At 37.3% G+C, this 14,195-nt stretch overlaps 1 protein-coding gene across 6 annotated transcripts in view; it reads right to left on the bottom strand.

The window, feature by feature from the left end:
• Positions 1–1,102: 1,102 nt before the first annotated feature.
• FAM169A (family with sequence similarity 169 member A) overlaps positions 1,103–14,195 on the bottom strand; it is a 65,956-nt gene continuing 52,863 nt past the window's right edge. For all 6 annotated transcript variants that reach the window (XM_006055397.4, XM_006055395.4, XM_025270853.3 and 3 more), the window contains 3 exons: positions 9,477–9,633; positions 6,532–6,735; positions 1,103–4,611 (listed from right to left, as the gene is read on the bottom strand). In XM_006055397.4, coding sequence (XP_006055459.4) covers positions 4,063–4,611; positions 6,532–6,735; positions 9,477–9,633 — 910 coding nt within the window. In that variant the 3' untranslated portion in view covers positions 1,103–4,062. The remainder of the gene's footprint in view (positions 4,612–6,531; positions 6,736–9,476; positions 9,634–14,195) is intronic.

Here is a 14,195-nt window from a genome sequence, read left to right as displayed (position 1 = left end):
TCGCTCAAACTCAACGTCCATCGAGTCGGTGATGCCATCCAGCCATCTCATCCTCTGTCGTCCCCTTTTCTTCCTGCCCCCAATCGCTCCCAGCATCAGAGTCTTTTCCGGTGAGTCAACTCTTCGCATGAGGTGGCCAAAGTACTGGAGTTTCTTAGGGTAGCATATTTATATTTTTAGAATGGTAAAAATGTAAGTAATTCCAGATAAAATAGTTTTAAAAAAAGACTGCACTAATGCCCTTAAAAGGAAATAAATACATTTGCAGTTACTTAGATAATATTAAGAAGGTCATGTTTTAGTCAAAAGCACATCTGTGATCTGAGTATGTTTGTGACTGAGCTTTAGGGTGTTTATTGTATTAATTTATAATCACATTAATTTTTTTCAATTCTGTTTATTTTTTTTAAAGTCTGTCTTGAAAGTACAACCAATGTGATTAATTGTGGCTTTAACAAAATCAGTGTAAACAAATCCAGTATCTAAACACATCTTCACCAATGAAATTAGGAAAAAGGGAAGGAATTTCAAAACATAGACAATCACAAAATATAGGTTTAATTACTACTGTTAAAATTGAAAAAAAAAAAACTACCAAGAAAACAAACATAAGTACTTGAGTAAGTCTTGCTATTCTGAAGAATGTAACATCTTTCCTAAGTTCTATAAACAGTAGGTAGAAATTCTGGAACACACAAACACTTAGGAAAAGAAAGGCTAGTTCCTTGGGAATGACTATATCCAGTATGATACAATTACTTCAGGATAACATAAGGGAAACCTACCTTACAATCAGATTTTAACAAATGATTTGCCACTAATAGAAATGGGGAATGAGTGAATGACAAGTTTTGGGGGGTGAAACAAAATAGACTAAAGGTAAGCACTGGATACAGAGCTGAGGTTTGCTTATTTTTCACAACCAAAAATAAGCAAGTTAACTATCTTGTACAAATAAAGCTTGATACTAAGTATGTGAACAGAAGCATAAACTTTACTAACTAATCACACCCATGAAAGACTGGATTAACACCTTAAACTGTATTGCCACTAGTGGACAAACAAGGCAGAAATTTCTAAAATACTGTTATACAGATGAGTAATGTTAGTATAAATTCTTTATTTACATTAAGATCTGTCTCAGTTTGCTGGTGTGACCAAACCTTAGAAGGTAATCCCTAAGGGTAAAGCAGAATGTAAGAGCAGATATTCAGGTACCAGATAAACGCTCAACTTGATGCAATCATAAACCTTCAAAACATTTTTCTAAAGTCACTGAAACCACTTTAGGTGGTGTTCTGGTGGTCAGTTAAAAGTGAACCATTAATCACTAGTAGTTTTTATCCTTGCCATAATTCTCTGCACTGAGTGGAAACACCATGAATATAGACACATTTTAAGTAGTAGAAGATTGACATTCTGTCATGCTATTTTTGATTTTATAAAAAAATCATAATAGACCCTCTCTCTCAAAAGTTGTAGAGGAATTTTATAATAAATTCTTAAATATATTTCTGTGATGTCTAGCAATAAACTTGAAAGTAGGACTAAAATGTTGCTAGTAACTGTCTGCTTTATATTACACAAGGAAATATATATGTATTTACACAAACTGCAGTGAACTCCCTTCTCCACACATAAGACTTCTAAACAGAAAAAAGCAGTTCACAAAGAACTCTAAGAATGGGACTGGACACTCAACTACCTGGTTGAAATCAGATTTCAGTCCTCTGTAATTCTGTTTTTCTAATGCCTTTTGCAAAAACTACAAGTAATCTGATTAAGTTTTATTTATTGTCCTAACTGAGGATAAATTTTGTTATAAATTCTATACTTACTCACTGAGCATGGAACTCATTGTTACTGAACATGAAAGTTAGGTTTTCTCCCTGTAAGTTAGATTTTTTCCATGTGACTTAACTTTTTTCCCTCTGCTATCTATAAACTCCAAAATAACATTTTGTCAGAGATAATATGTGACAGAATTTTTATTGTGTGAACAAAAATTCTGAAACTTGATTAAAATGCGCTTATGGTTTAAGAATAAACCAAACAAGTTTAAGTATAAATTTATACAGCGAGTCCTTAGTGATCACATACGAATATCCATTTCTTTTCTGTAAACTCAGCAACTATATTCACACATCAAAAGATGTCAGTGAGCTCAGTCTTAAACTACATCTTGTTAAAGAAAACTATTTCAAAGAACAATGAGGAATCCAAGTTAAAAAAAGGTAAATGTTAGGTTTTTAAATCTGTTTTAAGAAATTAAAAATGGAAAGGTTTAAGAATTTACTGAATCTATTTCCCTAACTGTGGCATTAACAAAAATTTCTCACAAAATGTATAAAAGAGCATAAACATTCAATACGTACACGAGTATTCGTCACTTATTCTTTCACTTGACTAGCATTTGTTAAGAAAACAAATGGCCAAAGTGCTTAATTTTCATTTAGAATGGAATAATTTGGGCTAACTCTGACCATAATATTAAAGAAAATGGAGGGGACACAGTACTCAAATTTTTACATGAATAACAAGGGTTTGCTATTTTGCCTACTAAAGATTTACCTCAAGTTTAAATCTTCCTAAAATGCCAACAGCCCAAAATAAAATTTAGTATCACCTGACTGTAGACTGAATAAACCTTCAGCATCAATCCTTGACACCTCAAATAATGACACAAAATCATAACACTTTTTTTATGTAAGGACCAAGCAGTTTTAAAAACAATCTAAATGGTCTCAAAGCATTCTCAAACTTGAATGAAAATTTGAGCACACGTAATACTTTCAAAGAATAGGACTGTTTTAAGATTCTCTTTGGATTTGAATGACCATTTTGTTCACTTTTAAATAAATTACTATACAAAAACAAACAACTGAGGGTGTGTTTTTAAATTTTTTGTTTTTGGTTTTCCCAGGCAAAGGCCTTTGCTGTGGCAACACAATGTACACACAGGCTAGCCTGTAACTTCTCTGCACAGAACCAATCAAGGGTGAGCAAGCTCACAGGGACTCGACTCTCGCAACTATGGCTCCCAGGGCCACTCACTCCTGCCATCTAGGCCTAGACTGGGGTGCAGTTCTAAACTTACCAAAAATGGAAGCCAAGGGCACAAGCTGGTAGGCAGGCAGAGAGATCTTGGGACAGGAGTCACTCCGTCAGTTAGGGAAGTGGACAAAAGCTGAGGGGAATATAAACAAGATTCTAGAATAAAGGCAGTGTCAGGATTAAGGAGAACCCTTTAGGAAGGGTTCTCATACTTCTGAAGTATACATGTTAATCGGGTGAGAACAAAAATACAACCCCCAGCTTCAAAAGAAATTTTAAATAATTATGCTAGTGCCTACACACTAGAGTTAAATCCGGAGCAGTACTGTTAACATCAGATGTTATCAAGAGTGAAGTGGAAACAGATTATGTTTGTATTTCTCCACAGATAAGTCAAAGGAAGAAACTGCACCTACAACCAAGAACTAAGAGGTCAAAAATACCACCTTCGAAAACCTTTGACCATAAATTTCTGAATTTGTGCTCTCATTTGAAGTTACTTTGACCCTAATTTAATGACCTTTTTGTTTAAGCATGCCTAGTTTTAAAAAATGGTGATTAGTTTTGAAATTTAAGATAAAACTTCTAAAACCTTCACCAAGATTACTATTAAAACCCTTCGTATAAAAGATGTCTGTGATCCTTACAATTGATGGAAGCCCTACTACTTTCATAGTTTTTAAATTTCTATTTTCTGAAATAATAATGGTCAGATATCTTCAACTGCTGAAGAAAATATAGTATGATCTGATTTCCCCAAATTGAAACATGGTTAATAGAAAAAAAAAAAAAAAAAAAAATTGTATTTACACAAAAATAGCCTGAAAAATTAAAAAGAATAGTGAATCGTAGGATCTACCAGGGAGGGAAAAGCAGCATCATAAATAAGTTCAACTTGAAAATTTGGAATTTTTGTCCTGTGCCCCATGCTATTTATTAATCGCCGTATTTTAAAAACAACAATTTTATTACAAAGAAGAGGTTTTATCATCTGCATTTCTTCCTCGTTCAGGTCAGCTTGGCTTTCTTCTTTGCGGGTCCTTTGTGCCCTTTGGCCTTTCTTCTTAAATTCCGCCTGTCAACCACAGGCACTTCCACTTCTATCTCCTCGGAGCTGCTGTCCACAGTCTTCTCTGTTGATTGTGTCAACTGATCCAGTTGCTCAGAAGATGCTTCAGACTGCTCCTCTGACAGGTTCTTCTGTCCTGCATTCTGTGAAAACGGCACATCTTCAAGTTCAACCTCTATCAGAGAGCTCTGAGGCAGAGCTGCAGATGATTCCTGGGGCTCAGCGACCCCCTCCTCGCCCTGGTCTTCCAATGAGGCAGTAGTGTTGGGTGACACATTTTCAGGGATCGATTCCTCAGAAAATTCAGCAATCACAGAGTTTGGAAAAGCGCTGTCGGACCGGTCTTCATTTGGGATAGTAGCCACATTGTCTGAACTCCCAAAATGTGCTTTCTTTCTTGAAACTAGAGGCAGCTTCTCTTCGGTGTGTCCCTTGTCATCAGATGGACCTTCATCTAGCAACATTTCTGAGTCAGTTGCATGTGAAGTCTAAAAACAAAAAATCCAGTGAACAACTTTTGTAATAAAGTTCTTACAAAAATTATTCTCAGGCACTAATATGCAACAACCCTGAACCACATTTTAAAGAATTCAGGACTCACTACTTTTGCACATATTCTCTGAATATAGCTCAATTTCTTAAAAACTGTATTACATGATAATTTGGATTCATTAAGTGCTTGCTTTAAAGATACAATTAAAGTAATGATTTTACCTCAAAAAGTATTTAAGGCTCTTAAACTTTCCATCAAGATTCTTCAAAACCATGAATCAACTCAAATGTTTAGTTTCTTGATGTTACTGGAGCCAGAACCAAGAATCCTGGGACTTGACACTGTGCTACCCGACTGGGTTTGACTATTAGCTGATAGATGGGGTTTCTCAGGCGGTGCTAGCCATAAAGAACCCACCAGCCTATGCAGGAGATGTAAGAGATGCGGGTTCAATCCCTGCGTCAGGAAGATCTCCTGGAAGAGGGCCTGGCAACCCATTCCAATATGCTTGCCTGGAGAATCCCATGATCAGAGGAACCCAATGGGCTACGATCCACAGGGTCTCAAAGAGTCGGACACAACTGAATGGACTTAGCAGGCAGGAAGGCAGTGAAAATTCTACTCAGGTAATTACATGAGACACCAATAAAATAATGCTATATAAGAGTTTTTTAGACTTAAATTGAATATTCAAACCTAGAAATTAAATGTCCTTTCAGATGTCTCACACACACACACACACACACACACACGAGTATTACTCAGCCATAAAAAAGGAATGAAATCTTGTCATTTGCAACAACATGGATGGATCTACACGGTACTATGCCAAGTGAAATAAGTCAGACAAAGACAAAACCCATATGATCTCATTTATATGTGGAATCTAAAAAACAAAACAAAATGAAAACAGACTCAGATTAAGACAGCAAATGGGCGGTTGCCAGAGGGTAGGGAGTGAGGGGACTGAAACAGGTAAAGGGGATTAAGAGGTACAAACTTCCAGTTACAAACTAAACCACAGGGATGTAATATACGGCATAAGGAATATGTCAATAATATTGTAATCATTTTGCATGGGGACACATAGTTAATAGACTTACACTTTACATTTAGGTGATCATTTTATAACATTTGCAAAAATCAAATCACTATGTAGTACACATGAAATCAATGCTGTACATCAACTATATTTCAATAAAAATATTTCTTTAAAATATTATATCAACTTTTCCCCACTAATCAATCTAATTAAAACAAATGAAATGACTGTACCAGTTATAGACCAGCAATAGGTAATTCAAATATTTGTGTGCATGCCTGCTAAGTCGCTTCGGTTGTGTCCGACTCTTCGTGACCCTATGTACTGTAGCTCCACCAGGCTCCTCTGTCCATGGGATTCTCCAGGCAAGAATCCCAGAGTGGGTTGCCATTCCCGCCCAGGTCTCTTGTGTCTCCTGCACTGGCAGGTGGTTCTTTACCACTAGCGCCACCTGGCGAATAATATTTAGGTGTGTTAGTCACTCAGTCCTGTCTGACTCTTTATGACCCCGTGGACTGTAGCCCTCCAGGCTCCTCTGTTCATGGAATTCTCCAGGCAAGAATACTGGAGTGGGTTGCCATTTCCTTCTTCAAATATTTAGGTAAATAACGCTTTATCCATTTTTCTAAGCATTTCCTAAATTTACAAAGTAAAACTCATTTTGTTACCATAAGTCAGATATGAATGAAGTTACAAAGATTTGAATTTATATTACTGATCGCATCTGCTCAAAATATCCAATGTAGTATAATTTATTTTTCCTAAAGGACTGTACACGCTAAAATAGAGGAAAACATATATCCTATACTGCCCCAGCTGAGTCACCAAGGCTGGACACTGTAACTATAAAAAGTTAGGTTATTTTTCTATTACCTTATCCTGTGCAACACCCTCAAGGGGTTGTGAAGAGTCTACCACCAGTGGAGCAAGATTCGTAGAGTCTTCATTGGAATTAAAAGACTGCAATTTTAATTCTTCATCTAAAACTTCACTAGTAGAGTCCTCCTCTTCTGTTATGAGTGAAGTCTTAAGAGTATCATCTATTATCTCACCATTCATAGGCTCTAATGCAGATTCCTACACAATTGACCCAAAAAAAAAGGACAAAATTACAGATTAACTTCCTTGTCATGCAACGTGGGTCCATTCTCAGTACCTCCCTATCATGCACTAGGACTCAAGATACAGTCTACTACATTACTGGGCATAGGTTAAGGAACAGCAGAGTCAGGAAGAGAACAGAACCCCTAAGCAGCCCAATTTCCCTCTGTGTTCATGGAGAATGATGCAGTGAAGAGACCCTACCTCCTTCTCCCTCTTCCTCCTTACAGGGCAGTCACAGGAAGAACCTTTTCGGTAAAAAGTTATCAGAGAAAATCTAAATTTGGTGCTGGCTCTTTACAGAATATGAGCTGTTCAGTAGTTGGAATCTTTGGGGTCTGAGGAAGTCACTGTTCAGCATGCCTGGGAAGGAAGCACTATCAGATTTGTGGCACGTTGAGTCTGGGTAAAGCTTCTTGCTGGGAGAAGAGAGTCCCCAACCTCAGTGAGCTCACTGTACAGTTAATAAAGGGTTGTCTCTAAACAATCCTGCCCCTTAAATCACATTAAAATATGGAAAAGTGATTTGATAACACAAGGTCGTCAATTTCTGAAACTCTTCCTCTGATGTTTAATCAATTTACAAGACTTCCATTAATGTCTAATATTTCTAATTAATACTACTGACATTATAATAATTAGAGATCATTTTATATTTAAAAATTAGAATACTGATACACTCGAATTTTTAAAAATAGACTTGGCTGGATTGTATAGAATCCCTGAAATCATATAATGAATATTTTCCTAAGGGATATTTAAATCAGAGACTTAGAAAAATTAATCTGGGGAATTCCCTGGTGGTCCAGTGGCTAAGAATCAGTGTTCCCAATGCAGGAGCCCAGGTTTGATCAGGGGGTGAGGGAATCAGATCCCACATACCTCAACTAAAGGTCCCACATGCCACAACCAAGACCTGGTACAACCAAATTAATTAATTAATTTAAAAAACCACATAGATTTTAAAAAAAAGAAAAATTAATCTGGCCAGAGTATAAAGAATAAACTGCACACAGAAGGTAATTAAAATAAAACTCACAAAAGGACCAACTAGGGTAGAAGAAATGTTAAAAAGATGAAAATAAGAAAGATACAGTAAAAGATTTTGTAAAAAAATTGAATTTTGGTGAGTAACTACAAGAGAGAAACAAAAGAGAAAAACTCATGTCCTTCAAGTCCTAGGTTTGGGAATAGAATGAAAAATAGGAAACAGGAAATGAAGCTCAGTAGAAAAGCAATAAGCAAGAACAGAGATTAAATTTAAGATGATAAAAGACATCTGTCTAAACAGAAATACTCAGAAGGCAGGTTAATATTATGAGATCATAGTCTGGATCAATATTCAAAGTCTAGAGTTACTGGTCACCCCCACAGAGACAATCACTCCGTCTAAAGACTAGATGCATTTCAAAAAAAAAAAAATGAACAAAAGGGCAGAAGGTCAAGAACTGAGTCTTCTAGAATATCCACAAAGACAGGGGAAAAAGGAAAAAAACCAACAGGCAACAGAGCAGTCAAAAACCAAATGCATGAAACCAAACGAAACTCCAGAAAGAGGTTACCTAGAAAGCAGAACCCAGTAGTGCTATAAAGCCAGGGGATCAGAAAGCCTAGAGGGAGAGCGAGTGGACAGCCTCAGCAAGGACAGCCACTGGGGCGCAGCGAGGGCGTCACTGGTCAGCTGCTACAGGAGGCGCGCACAGGTGCTGCTGGACAGAGGGACGGCTCAGGTGCAGGACGTACAGTGTAATCTTAAGTTTTTAATAAAGGAAAAAACCACACAAAGATACATTCCCATAATCGTCTAGAAGCAGATAAATTCTGTTTTTAAAATATGTATTTCTCCAATTTAAATCAGTAATGCAGTTTCACTTTCTTAGCTCCTGGTTGGACTTGACAAACAGGTAAAATGTTTTTAAAGAAACTTAAGCACGCCTGAAAGAAAAAATAAGGAATCTGTAAAACACTAAAGATATTAAAGAAAAAGAAGAGAAGGACAGGAACTAGAGAAGATGAAAAAAGAAAAATAATCGAGGAGCTGCAGAAATCAAGCCAGATAAAGAGATTTTTTACTGTCAAAAAGTTATTTTCTTACTTGTTTTCTAGTAATTAAACAAAAAAAGAATTTAGTTATTTTTTAGGAATTTGTAAATCAACTGTAAGTAAAAATACATTATTTTTTCTAAACAACTAATTCTATCCTTATATCCAAAATCAGGTGAATTTAGGGCTTGTTGGACCTAAAGGCATTCTAATTGGTTTTCTAAGGTAGGCTTTGAACAGTCACATCATTTGTGTCACTTCTTCAAGTTTATGTTTAATTCTACAAATTGATTTAAATTTTAAACACACTGAGAGGACATTACTATCTAAACATCTTCTACTTTATCTCTGTAATATGTCAAACTTTATAAATTCAGTTAGAAATGTAAAATACTTATAACTTTATCCTTCACTATCTGACTTTGCTTTAGACATATGTGCTTTTTAACATTACAATTTCTACTAAGAGTCTTCATGCTTTTCCAACAATATACAACTAAGTTAAAAGTTACCTCCATTCATTTTATTAAATAAATGAATCTCAGAAATCCAAAAAGGAGGGGATATATGTATACATATAGCTGATTCACTTTACTGTACAGCAAAATAACACAACATTGTGAAGCAACTATATTCCAATAAAAATTAATTAAAAAAAAAAGTGAATCACTCACCTTTTCATCTTCTTGCTTTTCCAGGCCTGGCTGGGTTTCTGGTGCTGGTTGAACATCTTTATCACTACTTTCATCCTCAAATTCAATCACACTCTGTTCGGGTTCTTCTTCCAAGAATTCTTCTGAGCTCTCTGAGGTGCGTGCAGTAGACTCCAATCTAGGAAACCAAGGAAAAACATTTTCACTTATTTTATTAAAGATGATCAGGTGCCACAGGTTACACTCATACAAAATGGCAAACTTTAATTAATTAATGATTTTATTGGAGTACAGCTGACTGACAATGTTGTGTTAGTTTCTGCTATACAGAAAAGTGAATCAGTTATGCATATACATATATGCAATCTTCAGATGGCAAACCTAACTGGTAAATGTTGCATGTGTTCTGACTATTACAACTGATTGGGCATTACCCATCTCTCTCCCTCTTTTTGGGTCTCCCTATTCCTTAAGACACAACAATATTGAAATTAGGCCAGTTAATAACCCTGAAATGGCTCTAAATGTTCAAATGAAAGAGTCACATATTTCTTACTTTAAATCAAAAGCTTGTGCAGAAGTGACTAAATTTATAAAGGCACATTGAAAGCTGAGACAGGCAGAAAGCTAAGTCTCTTGTGCCAAATAGCCAACCTGTGAATGTAAACCAAAAGTTCTTGGGGAAAAAAAAAATCAACAGTGCTACTCTAAGTGAACACACCAATGATAAGAAAGCAAAACAACCTTATTGCTGATCTAGAGAAAAAGTTGTAGTGGTCTGGACAGAAGATCAAACCAACCTCAACATTCCCTTAGCCAACACCTAATCCAGAACAAGGCCCTAAATCTATTCATTTCCACGAAGGCTAAGAGAGGTGAGGATGCTGCAGAAAATAAGCATGAAGCTAGTCGAGAGGCTGGTTCATGAGATTGAAGGAAAGAAGTTATCTCCATGACAGTGCCAGGTAAAGCAACCAGCGCTGATACAGAAGCTCTATCAAGTTAGCTAGATCTAGAGCTAAGATAATGAACGAAAGTGGCTACAGTAAACAACAGACTTTCCAACGTAGACAAAAAGAGGATGTCATCTAAGACTTTCACAGCAAGAAAAGAGGAGTCAACACCTGGCTTTAAAGTTTCCAAGGACAGGCTGACTCCTCACAGTGAGTGACTCACGCAGTGACTCACGCAGTGGACACCAATGCTCATTTACCATTCTGAAAATCCTAGGGCCCTTAAGAATTATCTACTCTGCCTGTCCTCTGTAAAGGGAACAGACAGCTTGGGTGGCAGCACAGCTGCTGACAACATCGTTTACTGAGTATCTTAAGGCTACTGTTAAGACCTACTACTCAGGGGGAAAAAAAGTTCCTTCTAAAATATGACTGCTCATTGACAATGTAACTGGTCACCCAAGAGCTCTGATGGAGATGCATAATGAGGTTCATGTTATCTTCATGTCTGCTAACAGAACATCCATTCTGCAGTCCACAGATCAAGGAATCACTTCAATTCTAAAGCCTTATTACTTAAGAATTACAGTTCATAAGGCTACAGCTGTCAAAGACACAGATTCCTCTTATTAATCTGGGCAAAGTCAACTGCAAACCCTCTGGGAAGGATTCACCATTCTAGATAGCACTATGAACACTTATGATTCATGGGCAGAGGTCAAAATATCAACATTACAAAGAGGTCAAAATATCAACATTACAAGGAGTTTGGAAGAAGCTGATTCCAACTATCATGGATGACTGTGTGAGGTTCAAGACTTCAGTGGTGGAAGTCACTGCAGATGTGGTAGAAACAGCAAGAGAACTAGAAGGAGAAGGAGAGCCTGAAAATGTGATTGAACTGCTGCAATCTCAAGTTAAAACTGTAATGGATGAGGAGCTGCTTAATGTAGATGAGCAAAGAAAGTGATTCCATCTTGAGATGGAATCCACTCGGGAAGACGCTATGAAGATCGGTGAAATAACAAAGGATTTAGACTATGACATAAACTTAGTTGAGGAAGCTGCATCAGGGTTTGAGAGGACGGACTCCAATTTTACAAGAATTTCTACTGTGGGTAAAATGCTATCAAGCAGCCTGGCATGTTACAGAGAAATCATTAGTGAAAGGAAGAAGTCAGCCAATCTACATGGCAAAGTTCATGGCTGTCTAACTAAAGAAAGGGCCAAAGTCACCCCAACCTTCAGCAACCACCTCCCTGGTCAGTCAGCAGCCACCAACAGTGAGGCAAGACTCTACACCAGCAAAAAGATTATGACTCATTAAAGGCTCAGTCGATGGTTACCATTTGTTTTTTACCAATAAAGTATTTTTAAATTAATGAATATACTTTTTCCTTAAAGACATATACTATGGTACAGTGTAAACATAACTTTTATGTGCACTGGAAAACTCAAAAAATTTTGTGACCTGCCTTATTGTGATGGTTGCTTTATTGTGGTACCGTGGAACTGAATCTACATCTCTGGAGTACGCCTATATATAATGCCCCTTTCATTCTCAAAAAATACCGTTTGGGGCAATAAATGATATGGCTTAGTTCTACTTCTGAAATACCTTTCAAACAAATCCACAACTTTCTATTTCCATTCTCATCTTCCTTCTTCAAGTCCTATTCTCTCTGGAGACACTATAACTTCTTCCCAACTCATGTTGAGACTAGCAGTACATACATTCTTTAGTAAGGTTTAAAGAGCTATGTTTCTTTCTTTCTTTCTTTTTATCTGTACCTATGACAGTCCAGCTGAGAAAATTCTGATGGTCCTCTATGGATTGCAGAATAAAGCACACATCCTCTCAAAGTCTAACATGACCAGACCTTTATATTTTTCCTTCCACTAGATGCTGAGGCTGAAACTTGAATACTTTGGCCACCTGATGCAAAGGACTGACTCACTGGAAAAGACCTTGGTGCTGGGAAAGATTGAAGGCAGCAAGAGAAGGTGACGACAGAGGATGAGATGGATGATTGGCATCACTGACTCGATGGACATGAGTTCGAGCATCGGGACTTGGTGATGGACAGGGAAGCCCAGTGTGCTGCAGTCCATGGGGTCGCAAAAAGTCGGACACGACTGAGCGACTGAACTGACTGCGATGCTACCATTTACCTATGTATCAGTTTTCCTTACCAACACCCCTCCCAGTTTGGTGCCTTTGCTCACATTATTCCTGCAGTCTACAACTGCATGACACAATACAGTAGCCACAGGACACTTGCACTTGTTTATAATACGGTAATTAAAACTAAGTGAAATAAAACACTCAGTTCCTCAGTTGCTCTAGCCACACTTCAATGCTCAGTGATACGCACACTGAGTAGAGGCTGCCGTGCTGGGCAGGGAGACACAGAACATGCCCACCGTGCCAGGAAGTTCTCTGAACAGCCCTGGTGTAGAGCGAGGTTCGGCAAACTTTTCTTTTAGATTTTGTGGGACACGTGGTCTCTGAACCCTCACTCACTCCACCACTGTAAAGCAAAAGCAACCACAGCAAACACATAAACTAATACGCATGGATGTGGTACAGTAACATTTTACTCACAATAGGTGGTGGGCCAGATTGGCCTGTAGACCATAGTTTGTGAGCCTTCGAACTAGAAAACTCTTCTTTCCCAAATATGCTTGTTGAGTTTCTACTCATCCCTGAAGCCCTGGCCCAAATGTCAAATTTCTCCACCCCCTCCATTACAGTCCTTCACGCTCTCCTTTGTATCCACAGCACGTTCACTTCTATTATTGTATCACAATCCACCTTGCAGCTCTCTCAACCTGTGTCACAGGTACAGACACGCGTATTAGAGAATACTGCTGCAGTCCACGGGGTCGCTGAGGGCCGGACACGGCTGAGCGGCTTCACTTGCACTTTTCACTTTCATGCACTGGAGAAGGCAATGGCAACCCACTCCAGTGTTCTTGCCTGGAGAGTCTTAAGGACGGGGGAGCCTGGTGGGCTGCCATCTATGGGGTCGCACAAAGTCAGACACGACTGAAGCGACTTAGCAGCAGCAGTAGCAGCAGACAAGGGTAAAGATGACATATTGTTCTTCATAGATTAAGCATTTAGTCTCATTGCTACTATTTTATGAAAAGCTAAAGAAAAATTCCACAACAGTTCTGTGATGTGTAATTTAAAATGTGCTATTACATTCCCTTCTAAAAAGGGTATTACATCAAAATGTTACTCAGTGGGAAAAAAACATAATTATCTAAACTCTTATTACTCTTTTCACAAATAAATTTTTCTTTAAAATGGCAGATTTTTCATTAAAATATAATATTTACATAATTATCCAAATTTAAAATTATATACAGAATGAAATTAGCATAGCTACAGACTACTTTACCTGAGAATAATTTTATAGCCAAGATGGCAAAGCTATGAATGGTTGACTCAAGAACAGTTAGTAAGACTATCAGAGCAAAAGCTTAATTTAACTATAATATTCAAAATCTTGCTTTCTTTAAATAGGAAAATAAGGTTTTGATCCAAGGGTTCTGTTGATTCAGCAGACTATTAAGTTTCTGGAGGAGCTGATGATATCATTTATGGCAATTACTAATTTATGTTATGTTCTATAATCTAGTAAGATAAGTCCAGATAAGTCCATTATAAAGTAAAATTGAGGGTTTCTTAAATTGACTAAACTTCAGGATTACTAAAAACCACAGCTACTGTCAAATTCAAAGCTGACAATAAACGGCTCATTTGAGATAATATAATCAC

The sequence above is a fragment of the Bubalus bubalis genome, chromosome 19, assembly GCF_019923935.1.
Source record: "Bubalus bubalis isolate 160015118507 breed Murrah chromosome 19, NDDB_SH_1, whole genome shotgun sequence".
In the NCBI taxonomy this organism is placed as follows: Eukaryota; Metazoa; Chordata; class Mammalia; order Artiodactyla; family Bovidae; genus Bubalus; species Bubalus bubalis.
This window is presented reverse-complemented; position numbering and strand designations above follow the sequence as displayed.